At 37.8% G+C, this 23,503-nt stretch overlaps 1 protein-coding gene across 40 annotated transcripts in view; it reads left to right on the top strand.

Moving 5' to 3' along the window:
• The window catches only part of LOC109422269 (dystonin), a 707,557-nt gene that overhangs the window by 357,429 nt on the left and 326,625 nt on the right, over positions 1 to 23,503 (top strand). For all 40 annotated transcript variants that reach the window (XM_062860152.1, XM_062860156.1, XM_062860154.1 and 37 more), the window contains one exon: positions 16,913 to 16,974. In XM_062860152.1, the coding sequence (XP_062716136.1) occupies positions 16,913 to 16,974 (62 nt within the window). The remainder of the gene's footprint in view (positions 1 to 16,912; positions 16,975 to 23,503) is intronic.

The raw sequence follows: 23,503 nt of genomic DNA, 5'->3' as shown, positions 1-23,503 counted from the left end.
TACTAGGAGTGTATGTGTAGGTACGTGTGTGGGTAAAAGTGTAGGTATAAAAATGTAGGTACAAAATTGTAGGTACATATTTGTAAAAAAGGGGGTGTATCTGCCTGTTAGAAAACAGGTTGTCAATAAGATACCTAAAGCTAGGAAAATTCCTACCGATTTGGTAGGTAGTCAATTGGTGTTTGTTGTGTTATTTTTTCCTGCCGATTTGGTAGGTAGTCAATTTGTGTTTTGTGTATTGTGTAATGTTTTGTGTGTGTTAGGTAAAAATTTAAACAGCCACGTGTACCCATTGCCCTGATCCTTGTTAAGTAGTTTTTTATTGTTTTGTTTGTAAATTTCTAAACTTTCTGCAACATCAAGTTTCCATGGGTTTGTAATGTGTCGTAAGAGTTTAATATTTGAAGTATTCATAAAATGTCCTTCATTGAAAATATGTTCAGCAACTTTAGATTTAAAATGATGAATGAGTCCCTTGTCTGTGTCTTTGTGTGCTTTTGATACTTCCGTTATGTGTTCTTTGAATCGTGTGTTGAGTGTGCGTTTTGTTTGTCCTATGTATATTTTGTCACAGTGATTACATGTTACTTTGTAAACACCAGATTTTGTTAAGTTGTCCAACGGGTCTTTCGTAGATCCTAAGAGAGTTTGAAGTTGGTTAGCTTTGCTTGTGAAAACTAATTCAAAACCAAACTTTCTGAGAATTGGTCGGAGTTTTTTGGTGTCATTGTTGTAGTTCACAGTTATCCGTTTAAGTGTAGGTTCTGTCCGTGTCAGTGTAGTCAAAGAACGTCTGTATTGTTGTTGTGTCTTTTTGTTGATGATCTGTTGTATTGTTTGTTTTGTGTAACCGTTCAACTGTGCTGTTTCGAAAATGTAATTAAGTTCTTTCGTTTTTCCTGTTTCACTAAGTGGAAGTGTCTGCATTCGGTGTATCATGTGATTGAAGGATGCAATTTTGTGTTGATGTGAGTGATTTGATGAATTTGGAATAGTGCGTTGAGTGTGTGTCGGTTTTCTGTAAATTTCGAAGGAAAGTGTTGATTCTTGTTTTACGATGAGTATGTCCAAAAATGGTAGTTGGTTGTTCTGTTCAATTTCACAAGTGAATTCGATGTTTTTGTGTGCATTATTGATATTGTTCAAGATTTCAGGTAAAAGATGTTTCTTAACAATGCTAAACACGTCGTCAACGTATCTCCACCAGACTTCAGGAAGCTGTTTGTTGTTTTCTAAGCGTTTTTCCAAATTTGCCATAAAAATTTCACTTAAAAATGGAGAAAGTGGATTGCCCATGGGGGCACCATTAAGTTGTTTGTAGGTTTCATTTCTGAACGAAAAATAATTTTCTTCCATACAAAGTTTGGTTAATTTGATGTATGTACGAACTTTCTTAATCCAATCTGAATTTGAATCTTCATATTGGTTCAGAAGCCAATCTTCTAGTAGGTTAATGGCCTCTTTAACTGGAATGCTTGGAAATAGTGATTTAACGTCGAATGAAACTAAAATTTCATCGTCGTTAACGGATAAATTCTGTACTAGTTCTGTGAATTGTTCGGAATTCTTGACAGATCTACTGTGAAATTTTTTAGGCATGTTTTGGAATTCTTGTACTAAATATTTGGCAATTTTGTGTGTAGGTGAACCAATGGCTGAAACAATCTCACGCATTTCATTTCCAGGTTTATGAACTTTGGGAAGTCCTTTTATTCTTGGCAATGAAGGGTTAGATTCTTTCAGGCTTTTAATGACGCTTCCTAAAACTGGTGTAGACTCTTTGAGAGTTTTGTCAACACGTCTTACTAATCCTGGAAGAGGACCAGTACGTTGTTTTCGGTAAGGTCCATTTTGAATCTTGTTATTCATTATTTCATCATAGTCCTCTTTGTTCATGATTACTGTTTTGTTTCCTTTGTCAGCTTTCAGATAGAAAACTGATTTCTGGTTAAGTTCTTTGATTATTCGTTGTTCTTTCAGGTGTTCTTTGTTCAATTTGTTTTGTTGTGTGTTTTGAATAGTGTTAGCTGTTTGTGTTCTGATTTCTTGAATCTGTGGTGTCTGTAAATTGTTCGTGTTGATAGCTGTTTCAATGTCGATTATGGTTTGTGTTGAATCTGGTTTAGAGTGTACTGCGTAGTTAAGACCTTTGTTGAGAAGGGTCAACTGTTCTTCCGTAAACTGTTCGGAAGAGCGATTGACCACTAACCCAGTTAGTTCTTGTGTTGTGTTTTGTGGTTGTGTAGAAGAACATGTAAACTTCAGATTTTGCATCTTTAATGCTTTAAGTTTTTTATCTAGTAATTTCCTTTTTCTTTCTGATTCACAAAATTCTGCAACTTTTACTTTTGTTAGAAAATTAGGGAAAGATTCAGGATAATCTTTCGCTAACTTTAAATGGAGAGAATAACATTCCAAAGTTTTCATGTTGATCTTGCTGTGTAGTTTTTTGATGCTTTCTTTGATGAGTGTTTGTTCAAGTGTCTTTACTATGTTGGGGTTTGTGGCTGTTTTAACTTTTACCTTGTGACTTACGGGAGTAAGCCTGTACTCTATACACTTCTTGAGAAACGCGATATCCTTGTGTAATCCTGCGATGGTCTTCTTCAACTCGATGAACTTATTCGGCTCTGACTTTGGCTTGGTTGCCATCTTCACTTTACTATTACTTTAGAGCTTTTAGTAGAACTTGTTACTTCAGACTCTAGTTTAATTTAAAAACACTTCACTAATACTTTACTTTTGCAAAAGAAAATAAAAAATGAATAACTCTTTTAAAGAAAAACTAGAAAGGACGAGCAAATTCCTTTTAATTCTACTACTGTGCTTATCTTCGGACAGATAGGCCTATTTCGTCTGTGACTTACAGACTTCTTCAGTGTCAAGTGCTCGACTGAAGAAAACCTCGCATTCGTTGTGGTATTTATACTAGGAGTGTATGTGTAGGTACGTGTGTGGGTAAAAGTGTAGGTATAAAAATGTAGGTACAAAATTGTAGGTACATATTTGTAAAAAAGGGGGTGTATCTGCCTGTTAGAAAACAGGTTGTCAATAAGATACCTAAAGCTAGGAAAATTCCTACCGATTTGGTAGGTAGTCAATTGGTGTTTGTTGTGTTATTTTTTCCTGCCGATTTGGTAGGTAGTCAATTTGTGTTTTGTGTATTGTGTAATGTTTTGTGTGTGTTAGGTAAAAATTTAAACAGCCACGTGTACCCATTGCCCTGATCCTTGTTAAGTAGTTTTTTGTTTGTAAATTTCTAAACTTTCTGCAACATCAAGTTTCCATGGGTTTGTAATGTGTCGTAAGAGTTTAATATTTGAAGTATTCATAAAATGTCCTTCATTGAAAATATGTTCAGCAACTTTAGATTTAAAATGATGAATGAGTCCCTTGTCTGTGTCTTTGTGTGCTTTTGATACTTCCGTTATGTGTTCTTTGAATCGTGTGTTGAGTGTGCGTTTTGTTTGTCCTATGTATATTTTGTCACAGTGATTACATGTTACTTTGTAAACACCAGATTTTGTTAAGTTGTCCAACGGGTCTTTCGTAGATCCTAAGAGAGTTTGAAGTTGGTTAGCTTTGCTTGTGAAAACTAATTCAAAACCAAACTTTCTGAGAATTGGTCGGAGTTTTTTGGTGTCATTGTTGTAGTTCACAGTTATCCGTTTAAGTGTAGGTTCTGTCCGTGTCAGTGTAGTCAAAGAACGTCTGTATTGTTGTTGTGTCTTTTTGTTGATGATCTGTTGTATTGTTTGTTTTGTGTAACCCCTTTTTTACAAATATGTACCTACAATTTTGTACCTACATTTTTATACCTACACTTTTACCCACACACGTACCTACACATACACTCCTAGTATAAATACCACAACGAATGCGAGGTTTTCTTCAGTCGAGCACTTGACACTGAAGAAGTCTGTAAGTCACAGACGAAATAGGCCTATCTGTCCGAAGATAAGCACAGTAGTAGAATTAAAAGGAATTTGCTCGTCCTTTCTAGTTTTTCTTTAAAAGAGTTATTCATTTTTTATTTTCTTTTGCAAAAGTAAAGTATTAGTGAAGTGTTTTTAAATTAAACTAGAGTCTGAAGTAACAAGTTCTACTAAAAGCTCTAAAGTAATAGTAAAGTGAAGATGGCAACCAAGCCAAAGTCAGAGCCGAATAAGTTCATCGAGTTGAAGAAGACCATCGCAGGATTACACAAGGATATCGCGTTTCTCAAGAAGTGTATAGAGTACAGGCTTACTCCCGTAAGTCACAAGGTAAAAGTTAAAACAGCCACAAACCCCAACATAGTAAAGACACTTGAACAAACACTCATCAAAGAAAGCATCAAAAAACTACACAGCAAGATCAACATGAAAACTTTGGAATGTTATTCTCTCCATTTAAAGTTAGCGAAAGATTATCCTGAATCTTTCCCTAATTTTCTAACAAAAGTAAAAGTTGCAGAATTTTGTGAATCAGAAAGAAAAAGGAAATTACTAGATAAAAAACTTAAAGCATTAAAGATGCAAAATCTGAAGTTTACATGTTCTTCTACACAACCACAAAACACAACACAAGAACTAACTGGGTTAGTGGTCAATCGCTCTTCCGAACAGTTTACGGAAGAACAGTTGACCCTTCTCAACAAAGGTCTTAACTACGCAGTACACTCTAAACCAGATTCAACACAAACCATAATCGACATTGAAACAGCTATCAACACGAACAATTTACAGACACCACAGATTCAAGAAATCAGAACACAAACAGCCAACACTATTCAAAACACACAACAAAACAAATTGAACAAAGAACACCTGAAAGAACAACGAATAATCAAAGAACTTAACCAGAAACCAGTTTTCTATCTGAAAGCTGACAAAGGAAACAAAACAGTAATCATGAACAAAGAGGACTATGATGAAATAATGAATAACAAGATTCAAAATGGACCTTACCGAAAACAACGTACTGATCCTCTTCCATTTTATGAATACTTCAAATATTAAACTCTTACGACACATTACAAACCCATGGAAACTTGATGTTGCAGAAAGTTTAGAAATTTACAAACAAAACAATAAAAAACTACTTAACAAGGATCAGGGCAATGGGTACACGTGGCTGTTTAAATTTTTACCTAACACACACAAAACATTACACAATACACAAAACACAAATTGACTACCTACCAAATCGGCAGGAAAAAATAACACAACAAACACCAATTGACTACCTACCAAATCGGTAGGAATTTTCCTAGCTTTAGGTATCTTATTGACAACCTGTTTTCTAACAGGCAGATACACCCCCTTTTTTACAAATATGTACCTACAATTTTGTACCTACATTTTTATACCTACACTTTTACCCACACACGTACCTACACATACACTCCTAGTATAAATACCACAACGAATGCGAGGTTTTCTTCAGTCGAGCACTTGACACTGAAGAAGTCTGTAAGTCACAGACGAAATAGGCCTATCTGTCCGAAGATAAGCACAGTAGTAGAATTAAAAGGAATTTGCTCGTCCTTTCTAGTTTTTCTTTAAAAGAGTTATTCATTTTTTATTTTCTTTTGCAAAAGTAAAGTATTAGTGAAGTGTTTTTAAATTAAACTAGAGTCTGAAGTAACAAGTTCTACTAAAAGCTCTAAAGTAATAGTAAAGAGAAAATGGGGGCTCAAACCAAAAATGATTAATTGGATCTATACGGTTATCGTAAGACCCAGGATAGTCTATGCGTCGCTGGTTTGGTGGCCTAAGACAAAACAATATACAACACAAAGAAGACTCGAAAAGTTACAACGTTTGGCTTGTATGGCTATAACAGGAGCAATGCATAGTACACCGTCAAAGACCTTAGATGCCGCTCTTTATAAACTTCCACTGCATCAATATGTGCAGAAGGAAGCTGAAATGAGTGCCCTAAGGCTAAGAAGAAGTACTATATTACTAGAAGGTAATCTTGTCGGGCATCTCAGTATACTGAAAGATTTTCCCGTTAATCAATTAGTAGTAATGAACGAAGACTGGATGGATAAGAGACTGAACTTTGATATACCATACACAGTGGTCAACACTGATCGTCAAGTATGGGAATCGGGGGGACCGAATATCTTACCAGGATCGGTTATTTTCTACACAGATGGCTCAAAAATGAATCATGGCACTGGAGCTGGAATTACCGGGCCAGGGCTGAATATTTCAATATCAATGGGAAAATGGACAACCGTTTTTCTTGCAGAAATATATGCAATTCTGGAGTGTGTGTCTGTATGCCTTAAGAGGAAGTACAGGTATACACGGATTTGCATATTTTCAGATAGTCAGGCAGCTTTGAATGCACTAAAATCTTTCACATGTCAGTCTAAACTGGTGTGGGAATGCATTGAACTACTGAAACAGTTGGCCGCTAAAAACCAGGTTAATCTGTACTGGGTACCAGGCCACTGTGGAATAGAAGGTAATGAAAAAGCTGATACACTTGCCAGAGAAGGCTCTGAAGTTCAATTCATAGGCCCAGAACCATTCTGTGGTGTATCTAAATGTGAAATACAAATGGAAGTAAAGCGATGGGAGGATCAAATGATCAATCAAACTGGATTGCTACGAAAACATCAAGACAATCCAAACTGTTCATAACTCCGAATGACAAAACTACAGAAAAACTATTAAACCTAAATAAAAAATCTCTGAGCATAGCTATTGGGCTTCTCACGGGGCACTGCCCGACACGATATCATTTGAAAAATATTAATCGATGTCAAACTGATGTCTGTCGATTCTGTAACTATGCAATTGAGACCTCTCACCATCTGTTATGTGACTGTCCAGCACTATTTGTGCGTAGAAGACAATATTTTACCAAGGGTATTCTAAATCCTTCTGAAATTTGGTTGAAAAATCCCAATTTGATGGTTGATTTTATCCTAAGAATCATCCCAGATTGGGGTACTTCGCATAATCAGCAAACGACGTCAACCCTCAATGGTGACTCGTCGTCCTGAACAAATGCGAAACTAAACAGGGGTATACCACAATAGATCAAAGTAATGGTCGCAGTGGTTCAAATCCCAACAAAAAAAAAAAAAAAAAAAGACGACCGACGAAACCGAAGACGCCGGCTAAAACAAATCTCACTAATAAGCCCTCACAAAGTGTCGTTTCGCTGCCGTGACCTTCCGCATTGCCGTCCGTGTCGTTTGTGTACCTGCCTGCCATATCTGGTACCGCGTGTGTGCCTGTCTCCCTATCTCTCTTTGCCTCTGTCTCCATTTGTATACTTATAGAAATGGCCGAAGGTTCCGAATGCAAATTATTTTCCTTATTGTAGCTTCTACTAGCTGCCTATCTATACAACCGGTCTTGAGCGTGCACGTCGACGAATAGCTTCGCTCGCAACTTGGCTGGAATGGCATTTGTCTCCACCGAAAATGAGTCGGCGCTGTTTTCTTTCTACCATACAACAATCTAACGAACGACTACGACGACGACCGTTTCAGAAACTGAGGGGTTTTTATCTTGTTGTTTCCCACACACGAGATGCCGGCCCATTTTTGTTTGTGTTTGTGAAGGTTGCCAGAGTATCGTAAACAGTCAGTCAGTGGTTTGTTGAGAGCCAAGAAGGTGCACTTACGCCAATCAGCAAATACCGCAATGATAACAGTAATTAAGGTAGAAGGTAGGTCATTGCAGGTTTGGGCAATAAAAAATCGTATTTGTTGATGTAACATCTGATCTTAGGATCTTAAGGCTGGATTTTAAGTTGCATCAAAATACAAGTCATGATAGGTATACTTTGCCGAGAAATTGGTCGGCATTCAGTCAGACCGGACCATCTGTTTTTCAATGTTTTTTGGGGAAATATCCTGCATGTACTTGAGATATCGAATCGAGCGCATTATTTTCTTAAAAACTGTAGTTTTTTCATGTAATGACCCATCTGTATCAAAGAAACGTCGAAAAGTTCATAATTATCGAGTTCCTTCGCTTATCTTTACAGATCTTTACCTACCCAAAAATTCACGCAGTGCACTCTGACCTAACGCCCATCAATTGTGGGTTAAAGTTCTGCAGGGGATAGACAAAAAATCGAATCAGGCAAAATTTACACTTTTTAAAAGATGTTGAAATAACTTTTCGTAGAACCCCAAAAAAAATTACCGACTTTTCGAACCCTCATGATTTACTATTTATGAAATGTGAATTTTTAGGTATTTTTTAATAAATGTCACCTCCCAAAACCCATTCAAAGTAAAAAAAAACACGTATGCTCAACAAGTTTTTGTCTTAAATATGTTCAGGAATTATGGCAACTTAATGAATTCGAAGCAAAATAAAAAAAAATCCACATTGGTTCCATCTCACTGCTTTTTTAATTATTTTTTTGTCGGCAGTTTTGCTACAGCTGTTCAGAACATATTTAATTTGAAGACACAAAAATTGGATGTTTATGGCGTGATTCTTAGTTGGAATCGAAATTAAGAAGTTTTATAGAGGACTACAAATTCAATACTTCTACATTTTTATAAATATTCACCAGACTTTTCATGAGCGGATACAATGAAGACTGATTTAACCCTTTGGGGACGGATGGGTCATATGTGCCCAGACGAGAAAATCTACCATCACAAGCGTGTTCTAGACCAGCGAGATTGCATCCGGAAAGGGGAAAATTCCGTCTCCAAAGGGTTAAACCACATTTCAAAAGATGATTGATGCACACGCACTTATTATGTTTACTGGATGTTAAGTTTTAACATGTTTTTAGACGGCGCTTCTATTCGATTCGATTTTGAGACGTTTAATTTTTATTTTTTTTTATTTTTATGTTTGTATAGGGATGTTCACTTTTATATTTTTCCGTGAAGTCTATTTCATATTTCAATTTTTGGAGATGAAAACATTTTGAGATATTGTGATTATTGGTAAATTGTTATGATTTTTAAATTTTCTTAAGGGAATTTTATTTGCCGTGTAACTTTTAGAAAAATGTTTTTTAAGTGTATTAAACTCTACTAAGCTTTTTTACTGTGGCAGAATGATTAAAAGGAAAAACTGAAAGTATGCTGATTGTTGCGATTTAATTTAGAAGAATCAGTTACATCTGAAAGGTGATAAAAACATTATAAAATAAAACATTAAAAAAAAAGTTAAACACTTTTTCGCAGACATCGAAAACCATGTTGAGTTCAATTTTTCGGCCAAAAATATAAAAAGGATGATTTCGCAAGAAAGAAAAATACACAGAAATGCGCTAACTATAGTTTTTTAGTTTTGGAGATAAACGAAATTGTGCCAGATTTACACGCTAAGAAAAAGTTACTCTAAAATGAGTAAGATTCACACAAAACTGAGCTAAACTGGAACAGCTCAAAAAATGAGTAAATCGCATTTCCATCGATAGCGCTGGCCCAAGCGCAAAAATCCAATCAGTTTAAGCCGTATAATATTCTTTACATGATCAAGAATATTATACGGCTTAAACTGAATGGATTTTCGCATTTGGGCCGGCGCTATCGATGGAAATGCAATTTACTCATTTTTTGAGCTGTTCCAGTTTAGCTCAGTTTTGTGTGAATTTCCAGACCGTGTAGGTCAACAATAATTAGGGTAAAAGTAACAAAAGTGGGGCTATTAGTAGCTCCTTGTAGTAAAATAATTGAGTAATATTGATAATACCATAAAATAAAAGTCTGAAAACGTCAATCAGTAGTTCTTGATTTAAATTTGCTAAGAAAAATGTAAAAATAATCGTTTATTTCAGTTTTGTCTAATAAATCCCTTGCACCAACTATAGGTACACGGTTCCTATTATGGTGGTAAAATTTATCATCGTTACCTATAGTGGCGCATCCCATTGAATTCTTATGGGACCCACCACTATAGGAACACTACCACCACTATAGCAAAAAATTTAAGGAAAATTATTCTTTTGAATAGGTTTTCGACCGTTCCTGAACACAATACTTAACTAATGTCATAAATTAAGTATAATGCATCTATTAAAAATATCATTTGCGAGCTTTTTGATCTAAATAGTGTTAAATTGCTACGACCACCACTATTGGTACTACCTCCACTAAGGGAGCATTTACCCTAAAAAAGGGTTTTTCGAAATAAAGTATTTTTGATGGTTTTTTATTCCAGAAAACTTCGTCAAAAACACTAACTTCGTTCTGGACGAAGTTTAAACCGAAACTTTTCAAAAATCTGAAAATTCTTTTTAGGGAATCATTTTTTTAATGTTTTTTGGAACAGCATGAGATTCCAATAAAAATTACAAAAAAAAAATGTCGGCCCATCTCCTCGAGTTCTATTTAATAAACTATACATTCCATAAATTACTCAATCAGCTTCGGGAAAAAAAACCTCCTCAACAATTGTAATAACAATTCTTCACGAAACTTTTTCAGCAATATTCCCTAAAATTCCTCTAAGATATTTGCTAGAAAGTTTTGCAATAAAATGTGTTAGACTTTTCTGAAATTTATGATTGAATTTGAAAATTAAGAAAAAGTGCAGAAAACTCTTCGGAAATTGTTCAACGAAAATCCCCAGAACGCTTTGATAGAAGCAGATTTATGAGTCATGAAGTAAATTGAACATTTTTGATAGTGTCTCTTCACGACTTATTTTCTGCAGCAGTTCTTTCATTAGTAATTTAAGACGATTCCAAAAGCTACGCTATGAATTATTTCACTCCCTTGAGACCCCTGAAACTAAAACTCCATTGAAACCTCCTGAAACTTCCTAGAAACTCTTGAAACGCCCCTGAAACCCAATGACCCTGGAACCCCCTGAATCTTCCTGAGATTCCATAAAACGCTCCTGAAACCCTTTGAGACACCTGAATCACTGAAAACTTCCAAATCCTCCGAAGCCCCTTGTCATCTTCCTGCAACTGTAACTGAAACTGAAACGTTCATTAAAATCTTTTAAAACGCGCTGAAATATCTCTATCACCCTTGAAACCTCCTGAAACTCTCTCAACCCCCCTGAAATTTCCTCAAACGCCCTTGAATTTCCTGAAATTTCTTCACAAAATTTAATGGTTTTGGGGGGCACCTCTTTGAAACTTCCCCGTTTCAACCTCCTCTGAATCTCATGAAACACTCTTGAAAATTCCATAACCCCTACCCCCCTTTAAAATCCCATGAAACTCCCTGAAATCTTCCCGAAACCCAAATAAAATCCTCTCTGCGATTTTTATAGCTTCCACTTAAGATCCCATAGATCTCTCATTTGTTTCTCCTTTTCATAGGTCTTGCTCAGGCCAAAACTTCTATTTGGGTTTCATACGTTTATTCTAGTTCGAAAACAAAAATTAAATCTCTGATTTTATGTTAATGCCTGATTTTAACGAGAACTGCCCATGTACCGTAATCCGGGGTCAAATTGATCACTTTAAAACAACTTTTGCGGATAACATCAGTGCCTGTTCAAATATTGCCAAAAGAATTTCTGTAAAACCAGTACCCAGTGGATCTCCATGGAACCATGTGACAGAATTTTGTTCAACAAATTTAAACTTAAAGTTAAATAACTTCAAATATCAATATATTGGAAATGCCACTTTGGGGCGAAATTGATCAGTATACAATTAAGCATCGGTTGGCAAGGAAAATTTCCTTCACCGCTTAATTTTGCTCTTCTAAAACCGAATAACGCGTTTAAAATCTTACAAGTAGTGAATGTATTACTTTAAATGCAAAATTAAGTTTTGAAATTTCCCCAAAAACGCCTAAATGTAGGCAATTTCATTTTAAATAAGTGATTTCAATCTCAAAAAATGACTATTTCTCCATAAAATGAACTTTTTATGACTATTTCATTTTCTGATTAGCTGCATTACAACTCTACTAAGGCTCCACAAAAATGTTAAAACAGAGAATTCACGGGAAGTCCTATTAGCATTTGATTGTTTAGTAGCAATGATTTCAGCTAAATGAGAAATACATTGCAAATTCCTTGAAAAAATAAGGCAAAACTAACTTTTTTCTAAAAAGTTAAAAGTCTACACTCATCTCTACACATCTACGAATCAGATGACGTAAAAAGTTTGAGATCATTGCGACGCTTAAGAGTTCCTAGTATAGAATTACAATGTAGTACCCGAGTGATCAATTTCACCCCGCTGATCAATTTGACCCCGGTTTACGGTATATATTTTTTTTATTTCTTCTCATAGATGGTTCATTTCTGGTATTTATGATCAAAGATTAGGTTATATTTCTGGAATAACTGCTGAACAAATTTTGTTTTGTTGGTATTCATGGAAAAATTTCGAAAACTAAGACTGTATTTAAAGTTTGTATGAGATTTTTTCTTGTTCGGGCGAACTGTCAATTTATCGATTGAGCTCTCATTCTATTCACGGAAATTTTGTTTTGTGTTTTGTTTATTTATCCATTAAAACAAAGGAATTGGAACGCAATAAAATCACGTTATACTCAGAAAATCGAGCTCTTTTTTAGTGTAAAGAAAATGGCAATGTTTTATTCACTAAACAACCCATTTACTCGCCCTACGTTTCAATACAATGTTTGTTTCTTCTTCAAGAATTACTTTTTTTTTAGATTTTGCACTAATATTTCGTCTTGTCAGTTCGAATACGAAAAAATAGTCGCTTTAAACACAAAATTCCTCTTAGGAGTATTGATTATCAAAATGTCGTTTAGTCATATTTCCAGCATTAATTTAAGAATAGTTTTGAGGAATTCTTAGCACGGTAAATGATTTAAAAACTCTGGCATTTTAAAAAGTTTTTCTCTCCTTTTTCTTAAAAAAATAATAATTCGAAAACGATTTGTTGTCTTCGAAGATGTTTCAAAATATTTGAAGGATTTTTAGAAAAAAATACACTGAGAGTAATGTTAATCGCGGATCTATGGTAGATGCCAGATAATTTCAATTTTTCTTACCCTTCGATTTTTTTATTATGTTTCTGTTGAAAGTTGACTTTTAGCCTCAAAATTTGTCATGTAGCCCAGGATGGCCAAATGCTTTTAACTATTTTTTTCTTAAATTTTTATTTTTTATCAATTTGTAAAACAAGCAATAGCAAACCATTTTTGAGATTTTTTTTATCAAAAATATTTTTTTACATTCCTTTATCTAACCCTATCCTAATTACAGTGAATTGAAAAAAAAACAACAAAAAAATAGACCTTGTTAATTATTAGGTTTGAAAAATGGCGAAGAATTGACTGAAGATTTTATAAAGAAGTTTTACTGTGAACATCTATGGTTTTGTTTTGTGAAACTGCTAAAATTCATTATTTTCCTATAGAATTCTATATAAATCACAGAGTTTCATTTACATAGCTAGAGACGAACCAGCCAAGGGCTAAAAGTGTCTTTAATAAAGACAAATCAATCAAATTTACATAATTCAGTAGACTGAAAGTCAGCAACAGACATCTAAACACATAGCACCACTAAGCAAACTCGAGACTGCAGCCACGGTTTCTTACTCGACTACCCAGTCCTGTGTCACATTGGCTGTCAATGTGCAATCATAACCAACAAGTGCATATCGTTTGTAGTTCTATGTTTCTAACTAAACAGAATCAGTCACTTGCTCTGCACTAAAGAGCAGAGTATGCTCTCAACCGAACCGGTTTCATGATGGCGCTCGAACCATAAAAAATGCTCACCTCACACAATCGTTGCGTTGCAGAGAAGTTTGTGAATGACGGTCAATTTGTAGTACCTGTCAGTAGATGGGAGCTTTACCAGCTACCTGCTGATCGGTTCATACAAAATAATGCTTCTAACGCTAAAATCCAGAAAAGAGTTAACGATCGAAAGTTTTTTTTTATATTGTCATTTCGGTTTAACCCGTAAACACCCGAGACGATCTTCTTTCGGTAGAAATGCAATATCTTCTTTGTTTTAAAACATTTTACCGCGGATTTTTTTTATAGTCAAGGGGAATAGGTGTGCTAAGAAATGCATGGTAACTCCCCCCTTTGCACCCTCCCCCCTTTTGCTGGGGGCCGAAAATACGTGGTTTTTTTGTATTTTTTTATAAAGTCTACATGGTTTTGCTCAAATTTCTAAGTTTTGCTAATCTTCAATAGCTTTCACTGATCCTTGACATGCAATGTATTACTACTCATCATAGTCTGTTAAAGTTTTGATCCCAGAGCTACTCTAAGGACTCCAAAGTACTCCGAAGTTTGTGACACAAATCCAACATTCTCAACCTCATTTTATACACGATGAATGATCACAGAACATAGTCTACAATACTCAAAAAGCCTCAAAGCACCCCTAGAAAATTCATGGTACATGAATTGGGTGATTTAGGTCATTCGAACTACTCTGGAATTCATTTTCTTAAGATCTACAACATCTACCATCGTTTGTGTTCACTCTGTTCAAGCATTTTGGTCACGTGGATGTCCATTTGGCCTCGCAATGCTATGAGCAACTTGATATTGTGGTAGGTAAACATTCCGTGAAATACAAATGGCCTGCAATACACTTTGAAGTTTGGGTTACAATATCTACATGCTGTATCATGCTCTAGATGTAAAAATAAGCCGTGGAATGTAGTCTATGCTGCTAATGGAACCTCAGTGCACAGCTATAATGCTTTTGGTACATTCATGGGATATTCCAGGCTTTCCAAACTATTTTGGAATTAGGACCTTCAAGGTCTACAGGCTCTACTTTTGTTTTTCTTCACTGTAGAGGCATAATTCTTTCACGATTGTGTCTGTTGCAACTCATTATATTACGAGTATCTCTATTTGTTGCTATTTGGGTGTCCACTGGCTTACAAATGGATGCAATGTATTTTGAAGTATGGGTCGCAATATCTGTAAATCTTAAGATGTTTTCATTGTAGCGAATGCTTGCGGAATATAATCTACGCTACTCTTAGAGCCTCAGAGTGCAATTGTGATAACTTAGCCACATTCATTTGGTGATCTAGGTCATCCAAACTATTCTGGAATTAAGACCTTCAAGCTCTACTCTTGTACTCTTTATTTTATCGATGTAATTCTTTCACGATTACCTCTGAGGTATCTCATAATATTTTGAGTATTTCTTTGTGTTACTTGTGCATCCACTGACATGCAAATGATCTTTATGGTATTTTGAAGTGTCGGAAATCACTCAAGAATTCCTCCAGGCGTTCCTCGGAAATTTCTCCAGAAGTCCCTCAGAAATTCATCGTGATGTTCTCCGAGAATACATCTACGAGTTCCTAGAGACTGCCTCAGTACTTTCCGTGAAATTCTTCAAGAGTTCCTCAGCATTTTCTCGAAAAAAATTCTTCAGGAGCTATGCAGGAATTCCTTTAGGAGTTCCTCAGGAATTACTTTAAGAACCATTCATTTTGGAGATGAATCAGCCGCGGGCTGAAAATCTCCTTAATAAAGCTAATAATAATAAGAACCTTTCGAAAGATCCTGCAGGCGTTCCTCGGGATTTTCTCCGGAAGTTCCTTAGGAATTTCTCAGGAAATTCCCCGAGGATTCCACGGGAGTCCCCCAAGGATTTCTCCAGGAGTTCCCTGAAAACTCCACAAAGAATTTTTCACAAGAGTTCCTCCCGAAATTTCTCCTGGGATTCCTATATTATCATGGAAAATTGAGGAAATCGGTGCAAATTTCACATTTTTTGTGGTGAAACGTTTCGCTGCAATTTTATTGTAGCATTTTGGTGATTTTTTTGATCTAGTCATTTAATAAAATACGTATTTTACAACCATACCCTTCAAGGGGTAATATATGTTGAGGGTGGTCATTTTTTATTTTTTTTTATCCCAAAGTATACATTTTTTAAGAATATTATCTCATCCATAGTGTGCTAGCAAAATATTCCATTTTATATCCCCATGTCCTAATGTTGTATCACCTCTGAGCAGTTTTGCCAACATTCAAAATACATCTGGATTCTTTCAAACTTTTGAGAATAGATTGGTAAAAAAAATCTAGAAAAAAAAAATTGCACGAACATCATTTATTTTTAAAGGCCAGCATTTCTGTTGCTGAGGTTTTCTCCATAAAGGGTGTTTCATATCTAGATATCTAAATAGTTAATTTCAAATTCCACGCTCTGGTTTCCACGCTTTGAAATAAATTTAAAAAAAATGCAAAATCAAACTATTTTATTTTTTTTTTATTTTTTGGAAAATTATCTTATTTTTCTATCACTACATAAATCACTAATGTTATTTATCGTAGTAAACGAGTCGCTTGATGAACGAAAGATTTTAAAAATTTCTTAGACTTTTTTGGCGTTTTCAACTTTTTATTTTTAATTATAAAGCTGTGCTTGCCTCACAATACACAAAAATGGCAGACTAAGAAAGCCCTTCAATAATAAACTGTGGAAGTGCTCAAAGAGCATTAAGTTGAAGAGAGGCAGGCCAAGTTTCAGTAGGAACGTTGAGCCATACAGAAGAAGAAGAAGGTACTTCAGAATAAATATTAAAAAAAAAAATAAAAAAAATATGGGCCGAGTTTGTTCTGTTTTTTACTATCTTCTCTGTAATAATCGAAAACTAATTTATATTTCTTCTGAGAAACTAGTTTAGTTAAGCAAATTAATTAAAAGTCAACACAATTTAACGCAAAACAATCCATTCGTTATCCATCGTTTCGCCGCCCGGTTCAGCTCGTTCAAGATTTGCCAATTCCTCACGCCAGTCAGCGACAAACCGTTTTCGTTGCCGGCTTGCCGAACCCCCGAGAGTAAAAGTTAACAATAATTAAACTGATTGCCGATTGCATGCCGATTGAAATTGATTAACCATGGCCTGCCCATGTTCACCCCACGCCACGTGGATTATCAAATCTCTAATCGTGTTTCTTTCTTATTTTTCCCTTTTCCTCCCGTTTGTGGACATTCCACATCGTGTGCATTGGATGATGGAACACCAACGGACACACAACCAGACGAACGAGATGCCATACAGAAGAAAACATTCACAAAATGGGTCAACAAACATCTGAAAAAGGTAAGACACAGCGGTTTTTTCTTGCTTCTATCGTTTTTTTCTTCTATGCCGCCACAGCCAGGTGATTCTCCCGTGGGGGTCCCCTTATACCCGATCAGATTGGCATGACAAAATAGAAGCATTTTGGAATTATTATTTTAAAAACACATTTTTAAGCAAAAAATTGAATAGAATTTCATTCAAAGCTTTATTTTATAATTTTCATAAGTTCAACAGAATTTTTATTGTTTTACTATCCCTCATATGTTTTATAATTTGACGGATGTTTAAAAAAAATCTAAAATTTTTATAAAAAGTTGCAATTTTAAAATATTGCTCAATATGAAATTTGATTTTTTTTAAATTGATTAGAGTTGAAAATCTATTTGATAAAATAAGCAAAAAAATAACACAAGTTGATACGAATATCAACCTTTACATATTTTGTTTTTGTTATCCCTTTCTGATCGGGCCACTTCTACTGGAACCATTTCGCGAAGCGATCATCTACCATCCGGCAATAATCCATCGCTCACTCGAACACAACACATAGTACTCGCGACAACGAGTGGACCACACTTTCCTTTTCCCCAAACACACCTAGTAATTTTGAGTTTTTTCCCTTAACTTAACTCGCTGATGATGGTGGACGCCCACCACCTCTACCCCACCTCCACCATTAGTTTCAGATGTACCTTTGGTATGTTTCGTGGGCACTCGTGCACATCGTCCAGCGATACCACCGTGAAGACCCCATTCGTCCTAATCTCAAATCACTTTCCTTCGTCCGCCAATAGATTTTAGCAACCAACCAACCACTCACTACATATGGTTTCTGATGCCGAGTTGTTGGCCCCATATGTTTCCCCTGCCCACCTTCCACCTTCCTAATCGAGTTTCTGTTGTGTTACATTCTTCTATCTTATTGAATTCGCTCTCGAATAGTGTTTCGTTTCGCGGTATCGTGATGTGTATCTTACATTTGAAAGTTGTTGTGTTTGCAGTACTGTTTGGGTTTTGTTTGGGTGGTATGTTTGATTCTGTTTCACTCTTCATCATTCGATGCTCTTCAAGTTGTCCTTCTAATCTTTACTGAATTATCTTTGGGTTAACATGTGTTTCCCATTTTTACCAAATTTATAATTTCTAAATTTCTAAATTTCTAATTTCTAAATTTCTAATTTCTAATTTCTTAATTTGGACAAACTTTGTATCTCTTACAAAAGTAAAAATAATAACTTAGGATAGTATTGTCGGAAGAATTCTGGAAATGAACTGTTATATAATCCGTAGGAGTTTTGTGATTAATGTCGTCTGAATAATCAATAGTCAACTATTACTGTTTTGACACATTTTTAGGGTTAAGGAAGAAGCTTAACCGAAGCCTATACTCAACAAATATAAAAAAAAATGATCAAAGATGTACGATGGAATAATATTTTTTATTATCTTTAGAGAGATAGTGGTTCATCTCATCGACAACGTACGTATGTACGTATGCATGAAGCGCACACTTCTACAGCTTGGAATGCAAATAGTCTTCTCATGGCTTCCGTTGAGCTGCTATATGGTTGCAGCTTCTTCAACTAGATTATCCGGTGCTTAAAATCCAAATGCGCCAAATTGCCATAGTCGTCTCGCTGTTATTGACTGGTATGGGTTTTGTAGGATTTGCTCGGTATCATCTGGCTTATTGGCTGAGAAATGGCCGCTGCTGGTAATTAGTGTAAATCCGATGAGGATTGGCGGCGTGAACAAGATGAGAAATGAGACTATTCCGCAACTCTTTGTTTTCTGTTGGCTAATACTTTGTCATTTCTCATTTGAAGCTTATTTCACACCTTTCACTTTATTTGGATAATTGGAGAAAATTGAATAGTGGTTCTGGGATCTGATTTAAGAAGAAAGTTATATAACTACAAACAAAGATAAAAATAAAAAAATAACAAATTTTAACATAAATGATAATATTTCATTATTGACATACGTATAGCTTGACGTTCATAAGCTCAAATGTGTCGAAAAAAAAAATGGACAAAATTAAACAGAAAAATTGCGAATAAAAAATCTTGTAGTGATGGTGGGATTCGAACCCATGACTAACCAATTCTCTAGACAGTGTACGTTGACCAGCTACACCACAGAAGAGATAATAAGCGAAGCGATTAGAAAACCAATCAGAACTCAATGTCCACCTCATCCTATGCTCTACTTCTCTTTCCATCTCCCTCGGTCCTTAGATGTCCACTTTCAACACTCTCTGGGAGTGACTGAAAACAACAGTGACAGCAAGTTTTTTTTAATGTCGAGGCTGCTGTTTATCTATTGCACTACTCGTCTACAACTTATCAGTGTGTGTTGGGCATAGAAAGAAATTAGAAATGTAGTTGGTAAAACATATTTTTACGTTATGTCTTGAATTCACTTCTTCTTTATGGCTCGACGTTCGAATTTGAACTTGGCCTGCCTCTCTTCAACTTAGTATTCTTAGAGCACTTCCACAGTTATTAATTGAAGGGCTTACTTTGCCTGCCATTGCATGAATCTGTACATTGTGTGGCAAGTACAATGATATACTATGCCCAGGGAGTCGAGAAAATTTTTCCGACCGGAACGGGAATCGAACCCGCCGTCTCCGGATTAGCGACCCAAAGCCTTAGCCACTAGGCTAACTGGAGACCCCAGGTTAGCGAAGGTTAATTTGGAAAATGTTTTTTTTTGTTTTATTTTGTCGATTAGGAAGGTACTCTTTTATACAAATTTGTAGCTTCAAAAACCGCTTTGAAATCCACCTGAAACTTTTCCCTCTGAAACCCACCTGAAATCTCGCAAAATGTCTTGAATTGAAACCATGCTTGAAACTTTCAAGAAAACTCCTTGAGTCCCCTGTGGGCTTTTATCAAACTCTCCTGACACCTTCTATATCCATCTAAGATCCACTGAAACGTTTTTGAATCCCTCAGAAAACGCCCCTGGCATACCTATAGATTTCACTCAAAATCTTTCAAAGCTACCTGGAACTCCCAGAAACCCGTATAAAAACCTTTGACATGACTTGAAACCTATCAGAAAACACCCTGAGATCCACACAGACTTTCCCTAAGCTCTCCTGAAGCCCCCTGGAACTCTCTGAAACCAACTGAATGCTACTACAGCGCTTTGAAACCCTGAGAACCGCACAAATCTCCCTCAAACTCAACTGAAACTTCCTGAAACACCCGAAACCGCTTAAAAGCTACTGAAACGCTTTGGAACTCCTTAGAAAACCTCCCTTGAATCCCCATTAACTCATTTGTGGCATTCATTTCCCAAATGGAGGAGAACGTGCTCCCTGAAACCCCCGGATTCCCCTACTAAACCCACTTTTAAGAGCTTTCATTAAAACGCCTTGAAACTTCTCAGAGCTCACCAAAATTCACTGAAACGTTTTGAAACATCTTCAAATAGAATCCCCTTTGAAACGCGTTGAACTCCCCTGAGATCCCCATGGACTTTCCTTAAACTCTTCTGAAACACCCTGTAACTCTTTGAAACCGCATGAAATCAACTGAAACACTTTGAAACCCCTCCGAAAACCTCGCGAGAGTAGACTTCCCTTAAACTCTCCTGAAACCCTCTCTAAACCCACGAAACAGCCTGAAATCCTCTGAAACGCTGTTGAACTCTTCAGAAATCTCCGCTGACATGTCCGTAGATTTACCTTAACCTCCTCTGATGAAGCCCCTGGAACTCCCTGAAACTGGTTAGAATTCGCTGTAACGCTTTGAAATCCCTTGATAATCCTCATAAAGTTCCCTGATACCCCGGAAACTTCCCTTAAACTTAAACTATATTGAAGCTTCCTTAAATTCTATTGAACCTCTAAACGCATTCATGTCGAATCCTTTTGAATCCCCGCAAGTCATTACATTGAAAATTAAATCATTTCGGTGGAATCCCGTTTCAGCACCCCCGACGCATTACGATAATAGAGGTTTTGGGTTTACTTGAGTACTTGTTTTTGTAAAATTCGGTTCTTTAGAATTAAAGCTATGTTCATTTAGAATCAGGAATGACAAAATCACGTATATCTTAGGGATGGAATAACAAACATAAATGGTGAAGCCCTAAAAACAAAGGTTATTTATTGTACTTTCATGGAAAAATATCATTGAAATTATTTATTTTTATTTTTCACACATTTTCTCACTTTTTCAGTGTTGACCTCTCTAAAAGTCAATCAAGCATATTGGTCTATATGCCGACGGGACTCCGGGTGGTTTCCATGCCTTTGGCAATAGCATCAGGCTCTGCGTCTTCCAAGCTTCTGGGAAACTCCCTCGTCCAGGCATTTCTGCATAGCAGACCTGAACATCTCGGGAGCCTCTGCAATAGCTACTTTTAAGGTCAGGTTCGGAACTCCGTCCGGACCTGGGGCCTTACCTACGCTAAGGGACTTAGCTATCCCCGCAAGTTCCGCATCGGTGACCCTCTCCTCACCGCCAGCCCCAGTCCCCGGTTGTCCTATGAAAGGAGGCCAAGGACTAGGATCATGACGCGGAAAAAGTCCTCCAATGATCCCCTCCAACATCTCTGGAGATTGCTCTGTAGGAGCCATCACACTTTTCGTCTTGGCCATAACGATCCTGTAGGCGTCACCCCACGGGTTCGTATTGGCACTCTGACAGATACCCTCAAAGCAGGCCTTTTTGCTTGCTCTTATCTCGGTCTTAAGCGCGGCTTTTGCAGCGGCGAACATCACCCGTCGTCCCTTTCGCTCTTCCTCTGATCGTGCTCGCTGCATCCGCCGCCTAGCCCGTAGGCAGGCGCGGCGCAGGTCCGCAATCGCGTCTGTCCACCAGTAAGCCGGTGGCCTCCCATTTCTAGGGTGGACTCGCCTAGGCATGGTCGCATCACACGCACGTGAGAGCACCGCTACCAGCTCGTCGCCATCTAAACCGATTAAGTTTCGCTCACGGCGGAGCGCCTCTCTAAATACCTTTTCGTCGAAGTATGATGTCTTCCACCTGCGAGGGCTTGGCCTTGGCCTAGCCGCCTCTTCTTCTATCCGCTGTCTGCTGTTGTTGTAGTCGATACTGTAGCGAACCGCCAGGTGGTCGCTGTGAGTGTAGCCATCATCTACTCTCCAGTCCGAACTACTTGTTAGGCCAGGACTACAAAAGGTCACGTCAATAATTGACTCCGCTCCGTTTCGACTATAGGTACTCTTGGTACCGACGTTAGACAAGTCGACATCTAAGATGGCCAGTGTTTCTACCAGGATCTGACCCCGCTGGTTCGTGAAACGGCTTCCCCATTCCACAGCCCAGGCATTAAAGTCACCCGCTATTACCACCGGCCTTCGCCCTGTTAGCACGGTCGTTAAGCGGTCCAGCATTTGCGTGAACCGCTCGATCGGACACCGCGGAGACGCATAACAGCTACAGAAGAAGACCCCGTTTACTTTGGCGACCACGAAGCCCTCATAGGTAGTAGACACCAACTCCTGCACGGGGTATTTACCCGTCGTCCATATCGCCGCCATTTTCCTGGTCCCATCCGAGGCCCAGTTGCCGTTGCCGGCGGGTACTCGGTATGGGTCCGAAATGATGGCGATATCCGTCTCCCACTCAGAAACCGCCTGACAAAGCAGTTGCTGAGCCGCATCACAGTGGTTCAGGTTCAGCTGCGTTACCTGCACTGTGATTTGTTGTTCACTGCGGCTTTCTTGAAGGCCGGGCACCCTGGACCACCCATCGGATGTCTGTTTTTCGAGGATTTCCCGGTATAGATCATGCAGATGGGCGGACAAGTGCAGCTTTGGGCCTTATGACCTTCAGCGCCGCATCGCCTACACAGTTTGCGCCTGTCGGGGCCTTTGCAGTCCCACGACTTGTGTCCTGGTTTCAGACACCTGAAGCAAACCTCTGGTGGCTCGTGGAATGGTGACATACACACCAGCCCACCTTTATACTCCCTACTTTAACGGACTTTTTAACATCCGCCACAGGTAGCTGAACCAAAGCTATCTGTGTCCCTGCTGGCCCTCTCCGTAGCTTAACGGCTGCGGCGGTCACCTGCACATCGCACTGTTGCCGCAATGCCATGACGAGCTCTTCCACTTCGGTGATCTCGTCAATGTCCTTAACCTTCAGAGTCGCCTCATGTGTCAGAGCCCTCACCTGCACACCCTCACCAAGGACCTCTTCTGCCAGCCTCTTATAGGCGGCGCCCTTGTGTTCCTTCTGGCGCTTCAGCTCCAGGATCATCTCGCCCGTACGAGTACGTCTAATACTGCGTACATCGGCTCCAAGACCCTCAAGCTTGGCGTCGCTTCGCATCGTCTTCAAGACGTCCGAGTACTTGGACTGTTCCGTCTTGATGACGATAGCGTCGCCTTTCTCGCGCCTGGCACCTGCCCTCCTACGTCTGGCTTGGCGTACTGCACTTCTACCTGTGGATTCACCTTATTCTTCCTCTTCCGCTCTACCTTCGTCCAAGGGGGGTCCTCCCCTTGGATCGCCCTGCTCTGTGGCTGTTGAGGGCCCACTAGCGGTCGCAACCCCTTGTT

The sequence above is a fragment of the Aedes albopictus genome, chromosome 3, assembly GCF_035046485.1.
Source record: "Aedes albopictus strain Foshan chromosome 3, AalbF5, whole genome shotgun sequence".
Lineage (NCBI taxonomy): Eukaryota > Metazoa > Arthropoda > Insecta > Diptera > Culicidae > Aedes > Aedes albopictus.
The sequence above is the reverse complement of the archived record's forward strand: the minus strand, read 5'-3'. Positions and strand labels throughout refer to the sequence as shown.